General features: G+C 39.6%; 1 protein-coding gene across 4 annotated transcripts in view; it reads right to left on the bottom strand.

Annotated features, from left to right (window-relative positions):
• Nucleotides 1-6,618: 6,618 nt before the first annotated feature.
• The window catches only part of COL6A5 (collagen type VI alpha 5 chain), a 111,041-nt gene continuing 90,014 nt past the window's right edge, over nucleotides 6,619-27,645 (bottom strand). The window contains exons 38-42 of one of the 4 annotated variants that reach the window (XM_045856933.1): nucleotides 20,389-21,078; nucleotides 19,891-19,920; nucleotides 18,374-18,470; nucleotides 17,408-17,654; nucleotides 6,619-7,770 (exon numbers count right to left, since the gene is read on the bottom strand). In XM_045856933.1, the coding sequence (XP_045712889.1) occupies nucleotides 17,420-17,654; nucleotides 18,374-18,470; nucleotides 19,891-19,920; nucleotides 20,389-21,078 (1,052 nt within the window). In that variant the 3' untranslated portion in view covers nucleotides 6,619-7,770; nucleotides 17,408-17,419. The remainder of the gene's footprint in view (nucleotides 7,771-17,407; nucleotides 17,655-18,373; nucleotides 18,471-19,890; nucleotides 19,921-20,388; nucleotides 21,079-27,645) is intronic. The other 3 variants (XM_045856932.1, XM_045856935.1, XM_045856934.1) reach the window with 3 other exon arrangements.

The following is a 27,645-nucleotide window of genomic DNA, read 5'->3' as shown; positions in this document are numbered from 1 at the left end:
GTGCCTTATAGCCAATTTCTCTTCCCATAGAATGTATGTGAAGAATACGGTCTTTGGGAGAACCAGACAAATCCAGATCTAAATCCCTCTGTACCTTGGACTGTGTGACCTCTGAGTTTCGGATCCCTCATTTATTAAATGGAGATAATGATATCTTATTCTTCCTTTTGATGTAAGATTAAATGAAATGATGTATATCTAGTACTCATTACAGCATCTGGTAGACAGTAAGGACTCAACAAATGGTGTTTTCTCCCTCTTCCTAGTACCTTAGGTGTGAAAATATTGTTTATTTGGTCTTCTCAGTATCTGCCTTTTTAATTTTTTAAAAATCCTCACCTGAGGATATATTTATTGATTTTAGAGGGAGAGGGGCGGGGGACAGAGAGAGAAAGAAAAAGAAACATCTATCAGTTGCCTCCCATTGTGCCCTTGTAACAGGGTGCAGCCAAGAGGGGAGCCCCAAATAGGGATTTGTAATAGGGTCCAGAAGAGCTTGGAGATAATTGGCTCCATACCACAAGGACATACCTGCCCATAATGCTGGCAGCTGTGATCAGTTGTGAGAGGAGCTGGAAATGGAGCTGCAGAGGAAGACTGGCACTGGGATTTAAATGGAGGTACGGCACCCATTGGGCATCTTTCTTTTTGGGACCATGAGTCTGTTTAGGACCACGTGGCTTTGGTGTCTTGGTTGAGACCATGCGATTTAGGTGAGAGTCAGGACCATGAGGCTTTGGAATTGTTCCCTTTTGCCACGTGGAGGGTGCCAGGAGGACTGTGTGCATTTGTGGGGTACTTTAGTTTGTGTTATTTCAAATAAATAATAAATTATTTTCCTTTTCACTGATCTCTGGTATTAAGAGACATCTTTCAGCCCTGGCTGGCATAGCTCAGTGGACTGAGCACAGGCTGCGAACCAAAGTGTCGCAGGTTCGATTCCCAGCCAGGGTACATGCCTGGGTTGCAGGCTATAACCCCCAGCAACCGCACATTGATGTTTCTCTCTCTCTCTATCTCCCTCCCTTCCCTCTCTAAAAATAAATAAATAAATAAAAATCTTAAAAAAAAAGAGACATCTTTCCTCAGGTGGTGGGCAAAACAAACCCAATAGGTGGGGAGGAAGCCCTGGAGAAAAAGGGGGGTCTTTTATATCATTCAGCCCTCCCCCTATCTGCTATGTTCTGTAACACCCTGACAGGTGTAGGAGGGTGCAGCCAGGGGGCCCCCAAAAGAAGGACTTGTAATGGGGTCCAGAACTCAAGGTGTCCAGGAAGTATTAGAAAGATGTATAGGATGTCCTCACCCTCCACCACAGGTGTGAGTTGGGGGAAGGGACACAGCTGTTTTGCATAGCAACTAACCTTTGTAGCTAACCTCTGGTGTGGTCATTTAACGTATCTATAACCTTTAACTGGTTGCATAGATGTGTTAAATAGCTGTGGCCATGCTCTGAGCCAGGAGGATGGAAAGAACTTCCCCCCAAGATGTATCTGGGAGGCAACTCCCCCTAGTTACAGCACTTGTGTGAGAGCTTGGAGATGATTGGCTCCACAACATGGGGCCACTCCTGTGCAGACTCATGGATGGCAGCCCAGTAAAGCTGGAAGGATGTTTAAACCCAGACTCAGCAGCCATTGGAGAGGGAGCTACGTGACTGCCGCCATGTAAGGAAGGGAACATGCGGCTGTGGCAGTGAGGAGAACCACGTGGCTTTGGCCACAGTAGGGGGACACCCCCCCCCCCGCCACCGCAGCCATGAGAAGAATCACCATGCAGCTTTAGCAGAGAGCCACCATGCAGCTTTAGGTGGAGATCCCGGCAACACAGCTGATGGTTCTGGGAACCGAGGGAGGCCTACCAGCTGAGCACAGATTACTGGGAAGAACCAGGAGCTGCCTGAGCCATGGACTTCTATTTCTTTCTTTGACATATAGTACCCCAGACTGGGCAAAGTGGGGAAGGAAGGACTGTGTATGTTTGTGGGTGTTTCAAGGGACTTTGGGATTTTGATGAAGACATTAAGTCATTACTCTTAAGTCTGTATAATTTGAATAAATAATTCCTTTCCTTTTCACCAATCCCTAACATAGAAACCTATAATTCTCTGGTGAAGGGAAAGGTGAACCTAGTACAGGGGGACCCCAGGAGAAACAGGGGTCAATTCAGTAGCACTGTGGGACCCTCTTCCCTGGCAGACAATCAGGGAAAATCATGGGAGACCACATGTGCAGTAGCTTTCAAGTAATACAACTACTTGTACATGCGCAGTAAAAGCCCACCCAAAACTAGCCAGGAAGGATCCGCCCTATAAGAATAGAGTCCCTCCAGTCCATGTGGTCAATCTCTGCTTGGAGTTGGCCTGCTCCCATGTTTTCTGCTATAAACTCTGGGTGTTTGGTTCAATTCTTTGTCCTTATCACTAAGAACCTGGTTACCTGTGCCCACCTGTGACAGTTTTTTGGTGAGCCAGCCAGGAGAAGACACTGGAATAGTAAGTCTCCTTTGCTGCTCTGACACCTGGGATGCCTTTTTCCATTGCTACCTATTCTGGTTTGGGTCCTCTAGGATGTTCTTAAGCACACACGCAAATCTGAGAACTACACTGTTCTAGGTATCCAGTCCGCTCTCTTATTCTGTCTGAAATAGTCAATTATGTCCTGTTCATTTTACCTTTTCGATAGAAGCTTTTTATGTCCACTCATCTCCAACCTGAGCACCGTCTATCCATTCTTGCCTGAGTAACTACACTGTTAGACTAGTTTCCCCACCCCCTGCCTCCCAATTCACTTTTCCCTCAGCAGCCATAATAAAATTCTAAACACATGCCTTCTCCTGGCGCACAAGGTCCTGGTGTGGCTAGGCTGTACTAGCCTCTCTATCCTCATCTCATCACTCCCAGACTCAATTTACAATTCAGATCATACAGTTAACGCCCACTCCCCATGAACATAATGGGTTTATGGTGTAAACAAAAACTCATTTTAAGGACAAAGAACCAGGCAAGAAAACTACTTTGTGCTGGAGTACTTACCCAATTTTTAGCCTGGCTACATTGGATCCAATCATTTTCATTCACATCAGAAGACCTTTTCTCAAAGACATCTTCTCCGGGATATCAGTCTCAGGGAGGGAGTCCTGCTCCGTTTTCCCACATTGCTCTCTGCATGCCTTCACCTGAGCACGGCTCAGTAAATTGGAATGATCTCTTTCTGAGTCAGTCTTCCCAGCTGGACCATGAGCTCAAGGCATATGCTACCTTTTATGTGTCTTTATATTCCCTCTGCCTGGCATAATACATGCTACATGGTAGATGCTCAATGTACATTGCCAAGCTGAACTGAAAACCTGCAAAATGCATCTACTCATTGGCAGAGTTACAAGCAAGTGAATGCTGGGCCAGCACTTCTGAAACCTATGTGTGCATATGAATCACCTGGAGATAATTAAAATGTGGATTCTGATCCAATTGATCAATTGATGGGCGTGTGGCGAGATTTCTGCATTTCTAACAGACACTCAGATGATGCTAGTACTGCTAGTACATGGCCCATCAGCAACACCTCAAGTAGCTGGGCTTGTTGCCTCCAAAAGCCAGGAAACACAGGTCACCAGCAGATCAATTTTATTTTACTAGAAAAGAACATATTTTTGCTTTGCAGAAGTGCTAGCAACTGAGTGGACAAGAGATGGTTTGTGCAGCTAACTAGACTAGTCTCATAAAGTCCATCATTCTGGAGTCTAATACAGTCTTTTGTAAGAGATTTGTAAACAGTTGTCTAATGAACCAGGTCTCCTCCACCCAGCTGTTGTCCTCACTGCAGGAGGTGAAAACTTCCTTAGCAGCAGCATTTGTGTAGGGGACAACTTCTAGCTGTCATAGGGCTTTTTCTCAACACAGAATCCAAATTCACTTTTGGAGAGAAGAGAGGGAGGCCAATAGGATATCAGCCAGGCTCAGCAAGATGGGGCTTATTCATTCATTCCTTTGTGCACAAAGGAAAATAGCGATTGAGCACCTATTAAGTTCCCAGCGTACTATCAGTGAGAGGCCCTGGGGTTGGCAAGGTGGATAATGAGAAACTGGAGAAGAATTTTAGTCAAAAAAAAAAAATTCCAGAGTTCTGGGTTAGAGATAAAAAAAAAGTTTCTAATTTAGGAAGTTCAGTAGGGGCTGTTCAAATTTTCAACTGTGACTATTCAGATTCTCAACCCCTCTTCCCACACTCAGATTAAAGATCTAGGAATCTGATTTAAAATGTCAGATGATGTTTTCCAGAGATATAGCAGGGTTCTTAGTCATCCATAATTCTGCCCAGCTGTTCCGCAGTGCACTGTCCGAGTCCCGTGAGACAGCGGTGGCTTAGCTAAGCACCCTTTCTTCACGGAGCCCTGGAAACAATGAGCGCTTACTGCCTGTGCCATGGCTCCCTTTGGGAGGCATGCAGTTTTGCCAACAGATCACTTCACAGTCATAGATTGGCTGTTGTGGAATGGTTTGAGATTATTTTTCAAGTTTGCTGGGGTTTTTTTAAGTTTTTAAAAAAGGAAGGGTTTTCAGCAACTCACACTTGCCGTGGCCTCAGCTTCCACTAAGCCCTCGATTTCCAATTCAGCCCCACTAGCCTTACAAGCCCGCCACACACTCTGGATCTCCCCACTCCCCTCAGGGCTCAAACACACACACAGCTCTAGCTAGCTTTTGTTTCCTTGTCACTGCTCACTCCGGTTCCTCTCCTCTCCATCAAACCAAAGCACATTTATCTTTCAAGTGAGTTTGTGTATTAATTCATCAAATCTTTGGTGAGTGCCTTGTAAGTGCCAGGTACCATCCTGGGCACCGGGGATACAGTGATAAACAAATGGGGAGTCTTATTTCAGTGCCTTTTGGGGACATAGATAAGTGAATGGGCCAAATCATTATAAGCCTCCCTAGTGAGGACCCAGAGGGAAAAATATAGTACTAGGAGAATATATAGGGGGGTGAGGGTTACCTTGCCCAGTTTTGGGAAGTTTATGGGAGAAATTTCCAAGCAGATGAGAGCCAGCCTAAAAGAATAAATAAGAAGCAGAGAGGAGAAAAGGTTCTTTGCAATGGAAAGGGATTAGGCTGGAAAGGTGAGCAAAGATCAGATTTTGCAGGGTCTTGTAAGGCATGGAAGGAATAATCTCAAAGGAAGTGGCAGAAGAGTATCAAGGATCTGTAAGGAGGGACCTAGTGTGAATCTCATTTATTCTTTGAAGTCTTCTCCAATTATTTAAATATCATGTGCTTCCCTGCCCCCCTTCTTTGATTTCCAAAGCAATTACTGGCTCTACTTAGCAGCCTTTCTCTGAATTCCTGCTCAGTATTTTTATCATCCTATGTTCAACCTCTGCAGTTGGTTCTCAACTTTTTTTGCGCTCACAGCAAACATTCAAGCATTGTATCTTGAGCTTGAATGTTCAAAATATGTAATGCATTTATTTAAAAGTTCCCTATACTTACAGTGTCATTATTTCTTCAGTGAAACAATGTCACTTAATATTACCCCCCCTTACCTCTTATGCATGAAACTGCAGTCTGACCTCAAGTGACCACTGAGACATAAAATTTACATTCAAAGTAAATGCACACTTAGTGGTAACATAAACTAATTTTATACACTGATCAAAATCATGTGACATACCTGAGTAGGGGACAAGTTTCCCTGGGGCCTGGGGTTCAAGAAGAACCATTGTTCTTGAATGTTACCTAACTCTAGAGACCTTGACTTAATGAAAACTCAAGGGCAAGAATAGTTATATAAGTATTTTTTAATTCCTCACAATTCTTAACATGGTTCTTGATATAGCGTAAGGATTTACTTGAATTTTGCATTTCTTTTCATGACTTGGTTTATTTTTTATTTATTTTTTATTTTTTGTATTGTTGAGCTGCAGGTAAATTATGAAATATGTCAGCATCCAGAAATGTATTTAAAAATTAAATTAAAAATAAGAAACACCCATGTGTCATCACCCAGCATATGAAATGAAACATTATAATGACATGTTTTACCCTTCCCAACTGAAAGATGATCACTGGCATGAATTTGGTGTTTATCATCCCATTTATGCTTTTCTTGTCATTGCAGGTTTTCATAAACAATCCATGGTATTGCTTCTCAGGGTTGAAAATGTGTAAATGATGTCATGAAGTATCTTTCTGCAACTCTTCAGTTCAAGGTTATTTTTGAGATTTGCCCATATTTATAGACGTAGCTCTACTTTATCAATTTAACTGCTGTATCATATTCCATGGTATAAATATACCCCATTTAGAACGTTTAGGTTGGTTTCAAGTTTTCACTAAAACCCAAGATGCTGCAGTGAATGTGTTTGCCTTTGCTTTCTTATGTACACGTGTGACAGCTTCTGTAGGCACACAGACCTCTGGTGGAATTGCTGGGCCATAGGGTATGTGTATTATCAAGCTAACTAGGTATTGCTAAAGTGTGTTCAAAGTGGAACAGTTTACACCCCCGTCCGTGGAGTGTGAGTTCTTCTGGCTTCACATTCTTGATAACCCATGTTACTTTCAGGTTTAGAGATCTGATATATTCCTCTTACATATATTAACACACACACACACCAGGATTCTTTGGGAAAAACAGAACTTTAATTTATTCATTGAACTTCCCAGAGAGCAATAAAATGGCTACTTTAAAATTTTTGACAGCGTAGAAATAATTGATTAGGTTATTTTTAAATTGTCCAAATAGCAAGGGTAATGTTAAGGAAAATTACATGGAAAAAGTACAAAACTCCTTATAGTATTACCCCATTCACACAGTCACTTTAAAAATAGGCAATATATACTCATTAACTTAGTCATTACTTGCTGCCTTAGCCAAATGGAATGACTTTTGAAATGAATTCACTATGGACTTATTTATTTTACATTCATGTATTATTTTCCAAATATGCTTAATCCTGTAGTGGTGTTTCCATGGGTATGAGTTAGACTACAGTTAAATAAAACTGAAGAGAATAAGCTCTGGTCATATAGAGTATTCACGCTTTTCCATGTTTTGTTTTGTTGCAGCAAAGTCAAATACACACAAAGCATGCTAAAACGCAGAGCAAATGATTAGAGCACAAAATAGCAGCTCATCAAATTAGCCTCATCTCACTTTTTGCTTTCTCACAAATTCCATTCTTTCGCAAATGCCCAGGGAAAGAGCAAGCATTGACTAAGGGGGAGGATTTCACAGGGCAACCAGTAAGAGAGGTAACAGTAGGGTCATAGCAGAACCAAAGACACAGACATGGGTTTCCAGTTCTGTGAGTAAATAGAAGACATTCCTATTCAATAGGAAATTCTAATTCTAACTGCTTTTTACTCAAGAGCCCAATGTGAGATATAGACTTGATGAAAATTATGACAAAAATCTTCTTTAGGCAGATATATCATCGGAATTGAGTCCCAAACACTACAGAGTTGTCAAAGGAAAGATTCAGTTAGCTAACTCTTCAAGGTCAGTTGTCTCAGTTCTTGGGAGAAATTAAATCATCCCTAGTTTCTCAATTCTGCTCACTGATGTCTCCACTCAAAAAAGTCTTTCCCGAAGATTTGAAACAGAAAAAATTTAGCATGTGGTTAGTCAGTTGTAAAAATAGAAAAATTCCTGCAACTCACTCCTCCATTCAATAGATCATTTATTTATACTTTCTGGTTAGAACCACAGGGAATCGCACATGTCAATGGAGTTCTTCTTTTCTGCTGTGATTATCTTGTGTCCTCACCATCTGCAACACATCAAAATATGATCACTCTTAATGTCGCTAAACTTGTTTAAAACATTATCTTTAGAGCCTATCCCTTCATAAGCTACGTATGAAACAAACACACATGGTTTTTGCCATTTTCAATAGTCAAAGTAATAGTCCAGTGCAGGGCGATGATATAATAGATATAAATGAGCAACACATAAATACAAGTAGTATAGATATACTTCTTTCTGTAAGAACATTGGTACAATATGACCATGATCTGAAATTCCATGCTTAGCACATTTAGTGACTGGTATCACTGAATTGAAACTAAAAGAAATGTGCAGTGGACAAAGCTAGGGCTTTGCCCAGAATCCCTCTGATCTTTTTTTTAGCATTAACTTCTAGACAATATTCCTTCTCCTCTTATCCCTCTTTCCTTCCTGTCACCCTCTACCCCCCATCCCCCCATCCCCCCATCCCCCCATCCCCACTCTCCTGTGAGCTTTTGCTTCTGGCATCAACACCTACTATTCTTCACAGGGCTGCTGTCCAGCCACTGGAGCAGCTTTAACCACTGAGCCTGAATGCCTGGGAGAGTGCAGCCTACCCGGTGACCAATCAGAGATCTATGAGTGAGAAAATCCAACTTCCTTGCCTTGGGGCGGGATGATTCTTCAGCAAAACTCAAGTGCCTAAGTGCTGAAAGGAGCAATCTAAAGCTGCCCTCTATGGCACTTTGCCCCAGATAACACCTTGTCTAGCTTCCAATCCTTCCCTGTCTTGTGTCCTACATTCTCTTCCTGGTTTCCTAGGAGTGGCTCCTCTATAAGTCATGGGCACACAAACCCTCACCTCAGGGTTGGCGGGTGGGGAACCGGGCCCATGACAGAACCTTGGAGATGCTCCCACCTATCTACTCTTCAAACACTTTTCCTCACATACCCACCTCAAAGGGAAAAAAGGATGTACTCTTGCCTTGCATATTTTAAAGTTAATCTAAATTTTTTTTTCATTATGAGTTGAAGTAGTTGAAAAGGATGTAGTTTGTGACATATTGTAAAAAGTGACATGTAAAAATAAAACTTCCACATTGCTGTTTTGATTTACCCAATGGAATCTAAATATCATGGTAGTTTGAGATTGTCATTATTCATTTAAAATCTATGTAAACATGCTCACAGTTAAAAGTCAGACAGTTTGTAGTTTTCTTTCTTAAACACCTATTTCTATTGTACTTCACTCATGGAATTTCACTCTAACTGTAATATTTTTATATGCTTTAAAATCTTTTATTGTTTACCTAATCGATTCTCTTGAGCAAAAAATACATATTTAAATATATGTTTTACTTCCTATGATTATAAGCTCCTAAGTGTTAAAGATTTTTTAGATGAATTACCATTAGAATTTATCAAACAGTATATATTTTAAATGGTAATTCTATCAAAACAAAAAGTAAACATTTTTATTGGAAATGCATTTCTATCATGAGATGGGTAGTTTTCCCCCTATTATTTTAACTTATTATTATTTATTTTTAGAGTAAGGTAAAGTTTAATATCAATGCTATTAATAGATATTGCCAAAGACTTAAGCACTGACAAATATTGTTTACTATAAATAGATTTTGAAGGAATTATATTATAGCAATGTCAAATAATTCTTTCAATCCTTTCTGAGTTATGAGTGAAAAACTACCCAGTAGCCTTTCAAAAAGTTTTACAATAGATATTGTTACCCAAGTTAGTAGATGATATTTTCCCATTCCTGAAAAATGTACCCAAAAATGCTTTACCATCCTTATCAAGTGGCTATTAATCACAGTCTTTCACTCACAGACATGATGTTCAACTGGAGAAAATAAAATATGGTTGGAAGAATTTAATATTGCTAAATTAAGCATACTTGACATGTGAATCATCACTATCTTTTTTGATAAAATAATATTTCTTATAGTCTGTGTTATATACTTTTTCTTCAGAATTTTGAAGCTGCAATTTAGCTCATTTGCTTTCTGGGACATATCCCCCATACAGCCTAATTGGCAGAACAAGTCCTTACTGTAAAACTAATCAACACCTCTGACTTAGAAAGAGTCTGATTTCATCTTCCTACTGAAATTAGCATGTTACTGAGGGTCTCTGTGATGAAGTCTTACTTATGATTCTATTCCAAGATAGGGAAGTGATTAAGACTCTTGCTATAATTTCTGGGGGCCTCATGAAACAAAGCTTGCTCTCCATCAGTATTTCTCTTATATGCTTTTCGCTTTGTTCCCATGGAATTCTCACAAAGGAGAGATGCATCCTTTGACAAGAGTTGAGAAATAGAAAACAGAACAGGTCAGATTACTAAGTGAAATTCATCATCACTCCTATTATCCTTAATCTATAAATATATCTGAATTTATAACATTCAAACATGAATTCAAATACCCTATTTCCAGCGACATGCTTCTTCCTTAACAGAAATAGGGGATGGGAAAGACTTAAAGTCTTACCTGGCTTAAGGGAGGACTAAGATCCACTGTCTAAACTGACTCCTTGTTTGACAATAGGCCCCACCCCCAACCCGCACCTCCCTAGGAGGGATTTACATCAGGGTGAAGTACCATAAATAGACTCAGAATAATTGAAAAATGGGCCAGTATTTGCATGACATGGGGTGGGGGGCATCTGGACAAGGGGATACAAGAAAGGAGACCCTCCGTGATTCCTCAGACACAAATATTCTCAGATAGATAAACTCCTTTAAGGTTAGTTTTTAGAAATCTGTGCACTGGAAAGTCTTTGTGTGACTCCCCCTGCCCCCCCCCCGCCCCCGCAGCACTGTACCCCAGTATGAATATCATTGGCTTTGCCCAAGCTCTCATTATACAAATAAGAAAGTTGAGGACCAGGGCAATCTGATGACTTTTGGACATCACAGAGTTAGTGACAGAACCAAAACCAGCTTCTGGATTTCCTCATTCCCAGTCTGGCATTCTTTCTACCATGGCCATATGCTCTAATACATCATTTGTCATCATCACTGTCATCATCAACATCCAATCTTCCTCACCATCATTTTAAATAATAGCTAACATTTATTAAGCTTTTATTCTATTCAAAGTGCTGTCGGAAGCACTTGACATTGATTTACTGTTCACACTACCCTATGATGTAGATTCTGTTATTACCCCCATTCTACAGATGAGGAAATGGAAGCTCAGAGAGGCCAAGTGATGTGCCCAATATCACATGATCAGTAACTGCAGAAACAGGATTCAAATCCATGTCTGACCCCAGGATTCATTCTTTCAACTGCTATTTCTCAAAGTGGTTTCTACACAATACTAGCTCAGCAAGATGCTCCCTGGCACAAGAATCTGCAAATTGTTTTGACTAGAGTCCCTCTCCCAGAATCACAATGCATATTAGCCTATCAAAGGAATTCAGATGTCCTGTAAGAAGGACATAATTATTAGTGCTTTATAGGAAAATGTTATTTTCCCAAATACTTATTAATATCAAGATAACAACCCCCATTAAAGAAAACTAATTTAGGCTCTCTTGGTCAGTAGTTCTAAAACTCTAGCCCTTATCAGAACCATCTGGAGGGCTGAAACCCCAGAGCTTCTGATTCTGATTCAGTAGGTCTTTGGTGGGATCCAAGAATCTGTATTTCTTTTCTTTCTATTTACTATCTATGGTTTTAATTAAGTTAGTGAAGGTAGAGAGAAAATCAGAACTAGTTTATTTGATAGCTTAGTACAAGTTGTCTTACATTTATACCATCTTTACTTTAAAACACACATACAGAAAAAAGCCTTTTGCCCTGGCTGGCGTAGCTCAGTGGATTGAGTGCAGGCTGTGAACCAAAGTGTCACAGGTTCGATTCCCAGTCAGGGTACATGCCTGGGTTGCAGGCCATGACCCCCAGCAACCGCACATTGATGTTTCTCTCTCTCTCTCTCTCTCTGTCTCTGTCTCTGTCTCTCTCTCTCTCTTTCTCTTTCTCCCTCCCTTCCCTCTCTAAAAATAAATAAATAAAACCTTTTTTTTTAAAGAAAAAAGCCTTTTTGAGTGCCCATAAGACTGTCAGCTGTTTTCTCAAAAGAAACCTTACAGGCAAGAAGGGGTTGGAAAGACATATTCAAAGTCATGAAAGGCAAGGACCTATATCCAAGATTGCTCTATCCAGCAAAGCTCTCATTCAGAATGGAAGGGCAGATAAAGTGCTTCCCAGATAAGTTCAAGTTCAAGGACTTCATCATCACCAAGCCCTTATCATATAAAATATTAAAGGGACTTGTCTAAGAAATTGAAGATCAGAAACTATGAACAGTGAAATGAAGACAAACACTCAACTATCAACAACTGAACCTAAAAAAAAGAAAAACAAAACAAGAACTTAGCAAACAACTAGAACAGGAACAGAATCAGAGAAATGGACATCACATGGAGGGTTTTCAGCGGGAAGAAGGAGGGGAGCAATGGGGGGAAGGTACAGGGACTAAGAGGCATAATAGGTAGGCATAAAATAGATGGGGAGAGGTTAAGAATGGTATAGGAAACAGAGAATTCAAAGAACTTATATGTACAACCCATGGACATGAACTAAGTGAAGGTAATGCTGGAGGGTTGGCGGGCAGGGCAGAGGGGGGATAAAGAGGGGAAAATTGGGAAAACTGTAATAGCACAATCAATAAAATATACTTTTTATAAAATCTGAAAGATATGCCAAGAAAAAAATATGAGGCAAAGGAATGTGGGTGTTATAACCTGGTAAGATTTTTAGAAAAGTTAAATATCCATCACAGAACACTTGAGCCTCTAAATTTATAAAGTTACTGACACTGTGATAGATTGACTCATTATGTCATATAGAAATAAAAGCAGATTAATTCCTAAAAACTGTATGGTGAGTTGGGCACCAGACAGATTAAAGATCTAAATGGGAAGAGTAAAACCATAAAGTCAATGGTTTTTAAGCAAACCCAAAAACATATTATAAAACTTTTTATTTATGGATCAGACTACACCATAAGTAAAGATTTCTGCTCAATGAATTGTACCATGCATTTCTTTCCAAAGTAAATGGGCAGATGACAGTACCCAGTTTTTTTTAAAAAAGCCTTTTTGAAGGATGTCACCAATGGACATGTTTATACATGTTTGACAGGTATGCATTATTTCAAACACAATACTTTCTAGCTAGCTTCTGATACTTACCTGCAAAAGCTCTTGGTATTTGGAGATAATATCTGTTTATTTACATAATAGAATTTTACAAATATCCTTTAAATGTAATACCTTTTAGACTAAGTGAGTACGAATCTGCATTTCCAAAGATTCCCTAGCTAATGCTGGCTTTGCTGGTCCCACAACCACACTTAGAGAGACAATGCACTTGATGTTGAAGAAATAAAGACTAAGAAACAAGCCCTGGGTGGGCATAATGGGGAAACAAATACAGCTACACTTTTAAAAATCCACATTGAAATCTTGCAAATGTACATTATAATAACCAAATGGATAGTCTGCATGTTAAGTAGATGGGTAAAGTAAAAATATTAGAAAAATCATCAGATGACAAGAAAGCACACTCTCTTTTGGAAAATAAAAGATAAGCAAAGTAATATAAAGGCTTATAATTCTTCACAATATATTTTTATTTTAATTGTCAAGTAAGTTACCAGACTTAGTTAATTTGTATAGAAATAACACCGGTTGATTATATGCCGGGCACAGTGTGTATTCTGAGTTACACATGCATCATCTCCAACCTTTCAACGTCCCAGAGATAGGTTTTGTTATCACCTATTGTGGCCTAAATTTGGGTGAACTCGTGTTCGACAAGCATAATTACAGAGTATGAACCATTGTGACAGAAGAGTCATGGCCAGGTGATGGGAATGTTCTTTGGTCAAACACTTCAGTTGTCTTTAGCTCCCATTTCTCTATCTGTAAAAAGATATAGTAAAACTCACTGATTTCTAAAGGCATTCCAGTTTTCAAATTCTAACCTTCCATGACTCCAAGAAGAAAGCCACACTGATATTTTCTGAAGAGACTCAGACTGTCTTCATAGAGCAGGGCTAGCCAAATGTCACCAAATGCCACTCTCTCAGGGAATAATTAAAGACATTGCCCACTTCAAGATGTATGATCTATCAACAGGAAAATGGAGAAAGCTTTTGAAGGAAAGAAATGATGAGGAATGATATTAAACAAGAGAAGTATTGGTAATGCTCACTTGATAATAATCCTTTTGATTCTACCAATCTTATTTCAGTAGCAAACCACCTTAACATAGCTCAGAGGACCGATTCAATTGGGATTTATAGCAGTCTGCCAAACCTGCATGCACACTGGAATCACCTGTAGAGCTTCAAAAAAAAAATGAATGCCTGTGTCTCATCCCTAGAGAATGTGATTTAATTGATATGAAATGTGGGCTGGACAATAGAAATGTCAACAAATATTCAGGTGATTATAATGTATCAACAAGTTTGGAAAATGCTGATTAATAGGGCTCTTTCCTGTGGTTACACCAAACACACCATTCCTATCTTGAAGCCCTAACCCCCGTGTGAGTGTATTGGACCGAGGGCCTTTAAGGAGGTGACTAAGGTTAAATCAGGTCATATGGATGAAGCCCTGACATAATTAAGGTGGTGCCATTATAAAAAAAAAGGGGGGGGAGAAACACCAAGATTCTTCACCATGAACGACACAGCAAGAAGGTGGCTGTCTAAAAGCCAGGAAGAGAGCTCTCACCAAGAACCAAATTGACTAGTGCCCTGATCTTGGACTTTCCATCCTCCAGAACTTTGAGAAAATAAATTATTACTGTTTAAACCACCCCATCTATAGTATTTGTTACGGCACTCTGAGCTCACTAAGACATTTGCTCTTACACCTATCCATTCTGTCTCTGATCTACTCCAATTCCCTCCTACTCTATTAGGAGAGCACACTGAATTAGGAGTGGCCAGACTGGGTCAAGTCCCAGTAAGGCACTGAACCTCTTTGAGCTTCAGTTTCTCCACCTGCATATGAAGGATATAAATTCCTGTCCCCCACTCAGGGTTTTGGAGGGAATCCAATGAGCTTATGTGTGTGAAATTGCCTCACAAATAGTACCGCTCTGTACATGGGTAAGCTGTATCTGGTGTCTCACACTTTTCTTTGCTCCATCAGCCTCCCTTCCAATCCCCTACTTCATGTCTCATTTGAGTTCCTTCCTCAGTTTTCTTACCCTTCCAGTCCCCAGTCATTTGACCCCCCTCAATCCAATTCCCTGACTGTCCATCATAATTCTTCAGAATATGTCTGTTGGAAACACATTCTCTTAATATTCCTTTAGCTGAGAATTTCTTCATTTGCCTTTATTCTAAAGGGCTATTTTCACTGGATATAAAATCCTGTGTTCATCGTTCTTTTCCTTCAGCACTAAAATATCTATCTATCTCTGCATCTACCATTTCACTGTCTTCTAGCCTCCATGGTTTCAAATAATAAATCAAGAGTCACTTGACAATTTGTTCCTTTCTTTTGTAACATGTAGTCTTTCTCTAGATGCGTTAATATTTTTCTTTATATTTTGTTTTCAGCAGTTTATGATGTGTTGAGTTGTAAAATCTGTGAAGTTACATCTTTTACCAATTTGGTGTTTGGTAATTCCTCAAATATTTTTTTTCTGAATGAATTTAACTTTCTACTTTCTTTCTAGAATGCCAATGAAACATATATTAGATGTTTTGATATTGTTCCACAAGTTCCTGAGGCTCTGCTCATTTTTTAAAAAAGTCTTCTCTCTTCAGATTATATAATTAGTCTATTTTTAAGTTCATGACTTTCCTCTGTCATCTTCACTCTGCTATTGAACCCGTCCAGTGAATTTTTAAATTTCAGATATTGTATTTTTTACTTCTAAAATTTCCTTTTGATTCTTTACTGTTATCTCTATTTCTCTTCTGAGGATGTCTATCTCTCTGTTCAATTCAAGTTGTTTATTTTTATCTTATGGAGGATAGTTAAATAGCTGCTTTAATATCTTGGATAATTGCAATTTCTGAGTCAGCTTGAGGTTGGCATCTGTTGACAGTCTTTTCCTTTGAAAATAGTTCATATCTCCTTCTTCACTGTAAGCTGCATTCTTCTGGATTTTATCCTGAACATTTTGAATATTATGTAGTATAGATTCTAAGTCAAAGGTGTCAAACTCATTTTCACCGGGGGTCACACCAGCCTCTCAGTTGCATTCAAAGGACAGAATGTAATTTTGGGACTGTGTAATGTAACTACTCCTTAACTAGGGGCAAGGAGTTCTGCATTCGGCCTTTTGAAGGCAACTGCGAGGCTGATGTAGCCCCTGGTGAAAATGAGTTTGACATCCCTGCTCTAAGTCCTATTATAATTCTCTACAGAATTTTTTTTAAATTTTGAGCAGGCAATCAACCAGGTAGGTTCAGAATGCAGGTGCTGTCTCACTTCTGTGGCCAGTGGTTTCAATCTCAATTTACCATCCAAAGCCTTTGCTATCCTGTTTTGGGTCTTTCCCAACCATGTACAACTTAGGGGAGAGCCCAGGACTCCCAGAGTTCCCATAATTACAATTAGAGGATCCCCTTCTCACGTTCTCTTCTCTCTGAGGTTACTCCCACATGCTGACCAACGGGGCCTCTCTTCCTGGTTCCTCTGGCTAGAAAGACAGTTTCTCTTCCATTTCAGCTGTCTGGCCTTTCACTCAGCTCCAAACTGTGCCTACCTTCAGAGCAACACCGTGAGAGAAAAGGGGAAAATTGGGAATTTCTTCCACCATCTTAGACAAATGGGGCCCTGTTCCCAGTTCTTTTGCCCAGAGATATAGGGTTAGTACCGAGTTTTGCTGGGGCCTACTGTCTGCACAAAACTCCAAAAGAAAAAAGAAAAGAAAAGAAAGTGGGAAACTCAAGCCCCTTCACAATGTACCTGCTTTTGTGTACTTTGGAGAGTTCTCAGGTGTAATAGTTACATTTTGTGTTTTGTCCAGTTTTCCACTGTAATTAATCCAGGGGAGACATAGGCAGTGTGGGCTTACTATATTTTAAGATTACAGGGGGCTGCCCTAGAGCCTACTGTAGCTTCCTGTTCTCCATCTCCTAATTTCTCTTTAGCTGTAGGTCCATAACCATTTCCTCATGCAGCCTAAGAGGCTGCCCTCAGCCACCACAGAGATCTCAGAACCATAGCAGCCTTGTTCTCTCCAGACACCACTGAGGTTGGGGGTGAGCTAGGAGCCTGTATGTCTGACCCAGGAAGCCCTGGTTGCTAAGGTACAAGGCAGACCCTGATTGTTCAATGCTAGAGACTCACTGCACAGTTTCTCTCTGCCACCATCTTGCAAAAGGGTGCAGGCCCCTCCTTCTTATTCAGCAAACTGTGGTCCTTGATCTTGCTCCTTTTATGTCTCCATTCCCTGATCCCCCACCAAGAACATATACCTCTTCTAGTTATAATTTTGTCAGCACCACTGATTTTCTTTTTGCGTTTCTGAAGTTTAATCTCCCTTGCTTCCTTATTTCAGGGGACCTCATCTTCTCTACCTGTCAGCGAGTTCTCACTGTTCATCTTCCACCAGAGAAAAATCCAAACAAACAAAAAAGGTACTTGGGGGTCTTCAGTTCTATTGTATTCAAGGTTACCTTTTTAAAATCTCATTGTTTACCATTTGCTGGAGCTGTACTTTCTTCTGAATGTGCCTCTTCCTCATCTTTCACCATCAGTTCCTCCGTTGACAAGAGCATGTACAACTTCTGAAGCAAATCAGTAGCCGTCCCAGAACCATTATTATGATCGCCCCCTAAAACAAAGATGTGCTGCTCCTGGGCACCAGATTCACCAAACAGCTCACTGCTTTCTGTCTCTATTTCATATACCTCAGGAATAAGGCTGAAGTGACAGGGAAAAGAGATGAAAAATACATTAATGCCAAGTCCTTTGCAAGATTTAATGTCAATACAATCAGATAATACAACAGGAACCAATTTTACGCATGTGATTGGAATGGTCCAAATGCAGTTTGTGAATGAAATTTGACAGAGGGAAAATTAGACATTTTGTCAGTGATTGAGGACTCCAAACTAATATTATTTTATCACTGGATTTTCATTGAGTAATTAGGGTTTTACTTTGCAAAATCAAACTTAAAAGACTCCTGCCAGTCTTCATGTGGGCTGTGTTTCTTAAACGGCAAATGTTTTTGTAGCTTTTGTGACTTTTTCTTTTTCATGTTCTCCTGCTGCTCTAAGACTGTTACATTAAAACCTTGGATATGATCATTTATGTTTGGTAATACCCAACACTAGTAACCTACATTGGTTATATAGGGTTACTAGTAAGATATTTTAAGGGCCTCTTCTTTTTTTGTAAAAGCAAAAGAAATGGAAACATGGTTCTTGCTGACATGCGTCAGATGTGATTTCTATTAACACCAGATCTGTGCTGTCATCACAAAGCAGGAGCACTAACCGCACACGCATGCACACATGTGCACAACCCACAACCGGACTTCTTGCATCCTAAAAACCAAACGCCCTTCATTTCAAATTACTTTTTGTAGGGCTGTTTTCAGCTGCAGTGTTACCCAAACTGTGAATCTGTCAACTCACAAGACAGTGTTTCCTGTGCCTGCAGCCTCTGGGTTGGGAGAAGTGACGTTCGCACACTTGGGTCTCAGATCTGCAGGAGGGTAGTTATTGATGGCACCTAGAGAGAGAGAGTAGGCTGGTGAATCTAAATCTTACCCTTCCCACGTTCTGGGTATTACCCAAGGTCAGTTCATCTCTCCCTGTGATTGGATGTGTTTTCAAGAGCAAATTCATTTTATAAAGGACTCAGCAAAGTGGGCACTCTCTGACATGGCAATACCTCATTGGCAAAGTCAACGAGATACAGTGGTGACTGAATCAAAAATTCTCAGGCTCTGTATGTCACAAGCTTGTGGTATAATTCAAGGGCAGCTCCTAATCTCTTTGATCATCTGTTTCTCTTCCTACAAAAGGAGGATCTTTCTACAAGACACCCTTAGCTATTGAAATTGCTAGGCCTATTTATCTTAGGGTTGGAAGGAGGCACCATATTTTGCAAATGATAAACCAGCTAGTAAATATAAATCATGAGTGCCAAGATTCCTAGGACTTTCTGAGTGCCAGAAAATCTGCAGCCCTGAGAGTCCCTCGTAAACTTGCAGGAGCTGTAGACAACTGTATGATGCCTTGGACCCACTCCTAATCCCCAGCACCAGCCAGCATTTGCTTGCTGCTACAAGCTTTTAGGTATGCTACTGTCCTATGCACGAGTCTAAAATGACAACACATGGAGAGAGGATGGGGCAGCCACTCTCAAAGCCTTACTGTGAAGACACCCCTAACTCTCCTGCCTGGCTGTGCCTAATCCCACTGTGTGGGGCAGAGGCTCTATAAGAGATCTGTGCCCACAGCTTGTAAGAATTCAAGTCAGAACCAAAGGTAATTCATAACGACAAGGTAAGATTAAAGTCCTTGGAGTAGGTGGAAGGTGGTACTGGTGGAATAGTATTTATTATAGCAGTATCTCTTGTCAAGGGTTTAGGAGTTGAAGTATAGTTTAATGAACAAGAGCACAAATTTTGGGTCAGAACGCATGGAGTTGAGTCTAGAATTTGCCAACCATTAACTGTGAGCTTTTGAGAAATTTATTTAATGTCTCTGAACCTTAGTTTTCAAACTTGGAAAATGATACTGTTCTTTGAGGGCTATACTAAGGATAAAATCCATTGAAAACAACATTGTATATAGTAAACACTCACAGGTTAGGGTTAAAAGACACTTTTTAACCAAATAGGGCTTTTCTGACAAATATCTTGATAGTGTGGCAGTAAAATTCAAGGTTAGTAAGGCCTGAGATTTTTCTCTGTGGTTTTCTTACTGCCTCTTAGTCAGATCTTAGACTCCACCACACTTGATTGAAGTGAGGATCATGTTACTATGTCATATGGTAGAGTGTACACAGAGACATTAAATGTATTACTAAAGCAATAGAAGGAAGCAGCCCAAGTGCCTGTCAGTGGATGAGTGGATAAAAAAAAGCTGTGGTACATTTACACAATGGGATACTACTTGGCCATAAAAAAAGAAGGAAATCTTACCTTTTGTGACAGCATGGAGCAAGGATGGACCTGAAGAATATTATGCTAAGTGAAATAAGTCAGTCAGAGAAAGAGAAATACCATATGATTTCACTAATATGTGAAATCTAATGAACAAAAGTTAACAACAAAATATAAACAGACCCATAGATACAGAAAACAAACTTACAGTGTCAGAGGAGAGGTGGTTGGAGGCTAGGTGAAAAAAGGTGAAGAGATTAAGCAAAAAAAAGAAATAAACCTCATAGGCAGACAACAGTAACAACAATAGAGGGAAGGAGGAGAGGGTAAACTGGGGATAAATGGTGATGGAAGGAGACTTGACTTGGGGTGGTGAACACACAGTACAACATACAGATGATATATTATAGAAATGTACACCTGAAGCCTATATAATTTTATGAAATAATGACACCCCAATAAATTCAATAAAATAAACAGGTATATAAATAAAATGTAAAAAAAAATCAACAGAAGAGAAAAAATTTAATGACTTACGTCTGATTGAATAGACAAATGGCTTGACAAACTTGATGATATAGTTCCAGTCTGGCTTGTGGGTTCGACCAAGCTGGACTAAGTGATGATCCAGTGGGTGGCTGGCTAATTCTTCTAATTCCTTGTCATTGTGTACAGGACCAAATGAAAACACAAATATGGAGTAGCCCTGACACTTGGCTCTCAGAGATACATTCCTTAAGACTTCCTTATCTAAGGGGTTGGTTTCTCCAGCAGATATAACAAAGATAACTTTGTTTTTCCGCAGATTGGGGGTTCCTGCAAAGACATTGTCAATTGTCCACTGCAGGGCATGACCAATAAAAACATTTCCATTGAGATGTTGAAGAGAGTCTTGGAGATGATGTTTCATTTGGTATATAGTGTTATAAGTAAGCAAATCAAATTCCAGGTAGACAGGGCATTCTTCAGTGTTAGGCATATAGCCTGGAGGAGAGTAGGTCAGGACTGCCACTCTATCTCCTAAGGTGGAAGTCAGTGGATCTGGAGCAATGTGAAAGTAATCAAGCACTGAGGTTATGAAAGCTTTCACTTCCTTAAACTCATCATTTCCTACTCTTTGGGAAGAATCAATGAGGAAAGCTATATCCATGTAATACTCTTGAACAGAGGCATCTCCAGGTCGGTTGGTAGAACCTAGTTCTTCTTTTCTGCCATGGTTTTCATGTCCTGCAACAGAATAACTCAAATCACTGTTCTTTTTAGTAGAAGAATAAACTCAGAACTCCTAGCCATGGAAGATAAATACACAGCACGGGGTTGCCATGCTTCACTCCCACACCCATGGCAGACATCTCCGATCAATTTCAGTACATGTTCCCAGATTCACTCTCCAATTACGTCTTCACACAGTGCACGGAGAGCCATTACCATATGACAGGAGTTGTTACATGAAAAAAAAATATTATTTACTACCCCACCCCAGATCTTTGTCAAAGGCTGATTAACACACTTTGTTAAAACACAAGAAAAGGTATTTCATAAGTATTCTGATAGAAGAGAAAGGGTTGACTTACCATATTAGTGACATACTTCTTCACACGTGCCCATACCAGAAATATTGCTGTTTTCCCCCCAGTTTTCTCTTTATATATGAGGAACATCTTAATTCTTTCCCAAAGGATCCAACAGAACTATTTTCTAAAGGGGTGTATTTCACCTACAAAATCTCTAAATACAGGTTCTCTGCCTACTTATAGGATTAGCATGAGAATCCAAGAGGCTACATGTAGGTGTTTATTTCTTGAAAACTCTAAAATTTAGTGAAACATAAGGTGTGATTATTTTACTTTGAGTCTAAATTCATCTACTTTGAGGAGACTGGATCTTCAAAAATATTTTCCTTCAAGAAAACCTGGCAGAAGTGTGGATAAAATGTACACAGCCATGCTGTGTACTTTCTGGAAATGTCACCAAGCCAAATTCCTGTCTTCAAGCTTATGGAAGAATTTCCTCAGAATGGCAGAGGAGAAAGGGCTGGCTCCCTTTATTATTGACAAGGCTTGGAAGAAATGAGGAATTTCCAGCTGAATTTCCAGGGAAGCACCCCAAGAGATTAGCCTAACTTTGGCTCAGATTTAAGCCACAATGCCAGGTGCACTCTAGTATCTTTACAGAGAAGTGGGGTGGAAGGGGAAATTAGGGAGAAGAGAGAATCTATAGGACCTAAATCATTTGGATTGGGATTAAGTATGCTGTTAAGTAGCTATGCTGCCTTTCATGGCATTTTTGGGAAACCTCAGGATATGCAAGTTCCAATCTGCCTTGGAATTTGTCCATGGGCCAAGATTATCCATGCAGTCTCCCTAGGTAAACCACATGTACAACCGACACTATGTTATATGCATGTTTCTTTCCACATAAGCAGATATTTTTCAAGTTGATCTTTATAATAAGACATCTCATGAGGTTGATAATGCTTTATTTTTCACTTTTACATGTTCTATTTAATTGAGCATTCGGTTCACTTCAGGTCTTATGCTCAGCTCTACTCATGTCTTCTGTCATTTAATCTTCCATGCAGCACTATGAGGGCAGAATTATCATCATTCTCATTTTACAAATGAACAAGCTAAGGCTTGGAGAGGGTGAATGACTTGGCTAAGAAACGACAGCTTGGTAGAAAAGGTAGGATTTGAACACCTTCAGAAGAATCTGTCATCAGATATGAGGGTAGAACAGATACAATAAGGGGCACATTAACCACCTCACCAAAGGCCCCTGGAATCTTATTTGGAGAATGAGTATCTTGGTCAGTTGCTGTTACTTCTGACTGAAACCCTAGAGGAAGTTTTCTTCCAAAAGTAGACAATTTATATGAATTAAATAAAATTTGTGATTTTCTTTCTCTAGGCATTGCAGAGCAATGGTTATTAGCAGAACCATTTATTAGCAGAGTTTGTTTGAGTCCTGTCTGCCATTTGTTGGCTCTATCACCCAAAGTTTGCTCCTTACGTGTTTTGTTACCTAAAAAAATAGTAGTAATATATTACCACTGAATAATGTTTTTTAGGGAATTAAGTAAAGTTTGCACAGTACCTAGAGCATCCCAAGTACTTTAAATAAGTCTCAGACATCTGAAAATCCTGCCTCTGATACTATATTTTGCAAATCAGAATTTCCATAAGAGAAAATACAAAGTTGACTGGTATTAGTGGAACAGAACTCACACACACAGGTACAAGTGCACACACACTTTCAGAAATGAGGAAGCCCATTCTGTTGTGCTTATGCATGCATAACTGCAAGGGAGTGGGCAATAACTTTCACAACTCTCCACTTGACATGGCCATCCCAGACCTGTTCTCCCCATCTGGTGAGGTCAGCAGTCAAGCTCTAAGGCTGGCCAGCAAGGCAGGCAGGCATGAGAGTGTGTGTCTGACAGCATGTCATTGACTTTAGGCCAAAGGGAAATAAAGACACATTTAAACTCTTGTTTTATTGTATGAGGTCCTTCTTCCCCCATTTGCCTGAAAAAGTAGGAGTAACTTTTATAATAGATTTTATCCTGGTTCCTCAAAACTTAAAATAAATGTCTTTCTTGATCTAGACTTTTCTATGTGGCACTTAAGTCTGGAAGACTCACCTTGTCATCTACTTTATACTCTGAAACAACAGTTTGCAGGAGGTACCAGTGTACAGAGAAGGAGTGGTGCATACCAGGAGTTATTTATACCCAATACCTGGATTTGAACTTCAGTTTTTATGGTATTATTCTGTGTTTTGTCCTCTGAATGAGTTTATAAGCAAGGATTTTAAAAAATGAAATAAAATTTAAAAAATTATACCACCAGAATTACTTAAAGTAACTCTCCCAAACTATTCTCAAATTTGGCAATTGAAAATATTTCCTCATTTGTAAATGCTGCCAAAGCCATCACCACAAAACATGGCATATAGTTAAAAGTTAGCATTTGTGTGTGGACGGATATGGATTTGAATCCTGGCTCTGCCCCTTACAATCTGTGACTTTGCTTGTGGTTCTTAACCTTTGCATTGGCGTCCTCATCTGTAAAATACAAAATGCAATAATAATAATGATAGGTTTTTGGGTAAAGATGAAATGAAATTGTGTAATAAAGTGCTGGTCAGTGTGCCTGGCACATAGTTGCACTCAAGAAGCAGTAGCTTCTGTGGTTACAATTATTCCTCCTACATTGTTCGATCAGCAAACAAGACAGAGTAGGCAATGCTTTGAGAATTCAATAGCATGAAAGAAATATTGGCCCCCAAAGCATTCCATCGGTACTTTTTATTGAACCGATTACTTTCTAACTTGTTTTAGATACTTTTTTGTACATACAAAATATACTCCTGTCAGAATACAATCTCCTTGAGGACAGGGCCCCTGATTCTTTTAAAACAAACAAACAAATCAACCAACACAAAACTTCTTTAACCCCTTGAAGAGGCTAACTCATGGTTTAACTCAGAATAGGAGTCAAATACATATTTCCTACATAAAAAGGTATTGGAATAATCATGGGAAAGTCCATGTGAATGCTAAGTAGAGCCCTTTCATATAATAAGCACTTGGTGAGGCCTGCTACTGTCACCTCTACCACCACTGTCACTACCATCCCATTCTCCCATCCCCATTGCTACACTATCACCACCACAATCACCTCCCCACCATGACCTTTATCATTACCACCATTGCCACCCACCCTCACACCTCTACCTCTGTCTCCATCACCAGCAATCTCATTGCTACCAACATCTCTACCACCTGCTGCTCCCGCCACCACCAGCAGCGGCAGCAAACACCTTCACCACCATTGTCCTCACCAATCCAGTGACCAGACCAACATTATCACCATTACCATCCACCACCATCACCATCGCTACTATCACCAACTTACTACTTCAAGTATTCAACTTTTATCCATTAGAAGTGGTCCACATGATGAAATGTCTCTAATAGTCTAGAACATGGCTTTATTAATTGCAACAAATGATTGCATGAGACATACAGAAGCAACTTCAGTGTACATTTGAATTCAAATAGTCTACATACCTTGAACTCTCTGTTCACATTAGTTTTGTCCACATGTAAAACCTTCAAGGAAGACAACCAAAACTACAATAACAATATAATAAAATTCTTAAAAAGTTAAAAATAGAAATACATATGATGTAGAAATTCTACTTCTGGGTATTTATCCAGAGAAGACAGAAACACTAACTCAAAAAATATTTGCATCCCCATGTTTGTTGCAACATTATTCACAATAGCCAAGATATGGAAACAGTAAACATCCATGTTCAGTCATAAAAAATGCAGTCTTGCCATTTGCAACAACATGGATGGAACTTGTGGGCATTATGCTATGAAATAAGTCAGACAGAGAACAAATACTGTATGATCTTCCTTATATGTGCAATCTGAATTAAAAAAAAAATCAAACAAGCTCATCAATACAGAGAATAGAGTGGTGGTTGCCAGAGGTGGGGAGTGGGAGTGGGAGATATGGGAGAAGAGTGTCGTAAGGTAAAATATATACATAAATACATAAATAAACACAAGGTCTGTCCTGAAGGTATCCAGCCATGTAATATGAAAAATAGAGACATTTATTGAAGAAGATACAAGATACATCAAACACTGTACATAGGAAAATGACTCCTCAGTCCCCTTTAAAGTAGGCACCTTGGGACCTTATGCGGTTCTTCCAATCGCCATGAGCTGTCCCATTGTATTTTCCTGAATCTGATTGATGGTCTAAAATCTCTTCCCTTTCAAAGGTGATTTTAGTTTTGTGAAAAGCCAGAAGTTGAAGATGCCAAATCTGTGCTGTGGGGGTCTGAGTCACCTGGGTGATTTTGATGTTTCACCAAAAAACTCTGTAGGAGACACGATGCATGCGTGGGCGCATTGTTGTGATGAAGCTGCCAATCACCAGTTGCCAATGACAGCAGCCTTCTGAATCATCCAAATAGTTTCCACGGAGGAATGTTCAAGCCTAATGCGAAATTTGATGCAGATTTGTTGCTCTACTTGCTCAGTCATTTTAAATTTGAGTACACATGGTCGCTCAATGGCATCTACTGCCCCCACTGACTAGTACAGTGAAGTCATTGTTGTTCACACATGCACATTCCAGTCCACACTCCTTGGCTATCAGGTTACATTGATGTTGTGCAAATTGTTCTCATTATATTAACAATGGTTAGACTTTTTCTAGACCTCACACATAAATAAATAAGGTGCATTAATGAGCAACAACAAACCCAAACAATAAAGGACTATTAAGATGATAAAACTTAGCTATGAGTTTTGATTTAATAATAAAACAAGTAATTCATAGTCATAATATTTTCAGAATTTTATGTCAGACATGCAGTAGATAACATCTGAGTGGCCTGGCAAGAGCACAGAGGTTGGAGGGGAAGAAAGGAAGGCCCAGCAGTGTCTGGGATGAGGAGAAGACTGTGTGATAATGCATTTTTGGAGTCTGAATTGAACTGATTGAACTGTATCTTTGTGACAGTCTTTCAGGGTATTCCATGTTTTTTGTAGTTTCTAAATATAGAGTCCAGCAACTAAAAATAATCTGGCATTTATCTTCCCCCAAGGTAATTCAGGCAGAAGCAGAAGCCCAAATAAATCTGATTTTCCTGATTCCTCTGATTTTAACAGCCATTTGCAAAATGAAAACAGTGTTTGCTATTAAATTAGAACTGCATCATGTAACCTGTACATGAGAAATATGTAACAATTCTGGAATGACCATGTGACCCCAACTGTTACAAATAAAACCAGGGTGACCAACGCTCACTATACTGAGGAGTCAATACTTTCAGAGGCTCGAGGTCAAATGCAGCAAAGGTACTTATTTCTAGGCATGCTCCTCCCAGAACTAATTCCATGCTTTCTGAAGGAAGGTAGAAAATATAAGCAGGGGATGACAAAATGTCACTTTCATTAAAAACTTTAGGTTATATTCTTATCAACATCTTATTTTTAAATTAGCAAACAGAAAAGCATCCCTAAGGTGGAAACACAGAGCAAAAATCTTAAGGCCCACCGCTCTCTCCCCCAAACCCCCAATATAATAAATTCCTAAAGAAAAGTAAATGCAACAACTTCAGTCCACAGTTTACAATGAACAGGAGACTCAGTTTATTCCCAAAGATCATCAAGGTGGCTGAGACTTCCTAGACAGCTCCTGACACATGTCATTCAAGTTTAGACATGACTGCACTTCTATTGCTGACTTCTTCTGAATGTGCACTGGTGATATGAAAGCAGGACATTCAGCTGGTGTTGCATGGATGACTCAGAAGCCAATTCTGCTGAATTTAATTCTGGTAAAGATTTAAATTTAGCAGAAGTAAAACTATATATTCAAGTTCACTACATGACAACAAAGTTAGAAGCAAGCTATGGGTTCAACGAGGGATAAATAGCTAAATACACACATTTATTAAAAGTAACATTATAAGGACACAGAAAAGTCAGTATGAAGCTTGAAGCAATATGTAAAATGTATGACAATACTATGCATGAAAAGCATGATATGCAGTTGAATAAAACTAGGCAAACCTATATGCCGAGGGAAAAAGCAAAGCATATATTCCATACCACACAAATAGCTCAGCTGGCTAAGTTGTTTGATTTGGGCCTCTGCATATCAAAATTTTATATGGTATAATGGTGCTTTCATAATCTTTTTAAAACTAGCAAATCCTGAGGATGTAATGGAGAGACAGTCCACAGGGTGTAGGACCTACCAC

This window comes from Phyllostomus hastatus, unplaced genomic scaffold (genome assembly GCF_019186645.2).
Source record: "Phyllostomus hastatus isolate PE091 unplaced genomic scaffold, TTU_PhHast_1.1 phas_scaffold_129, whole genome shotgun sequence".
Taxonomy (NCBI): domain Eukaryota; kingdom Metazoa; phylum Chordata; class Mammalia; order Chiroptera; family Phyllostomidae; genus Phyllostomus; species Phyllostomus hastatus.
Note: the sequence above shows the minus strand (reverse complement) of the source record. Positions and strands in the feature narration are given on the sequence as shown.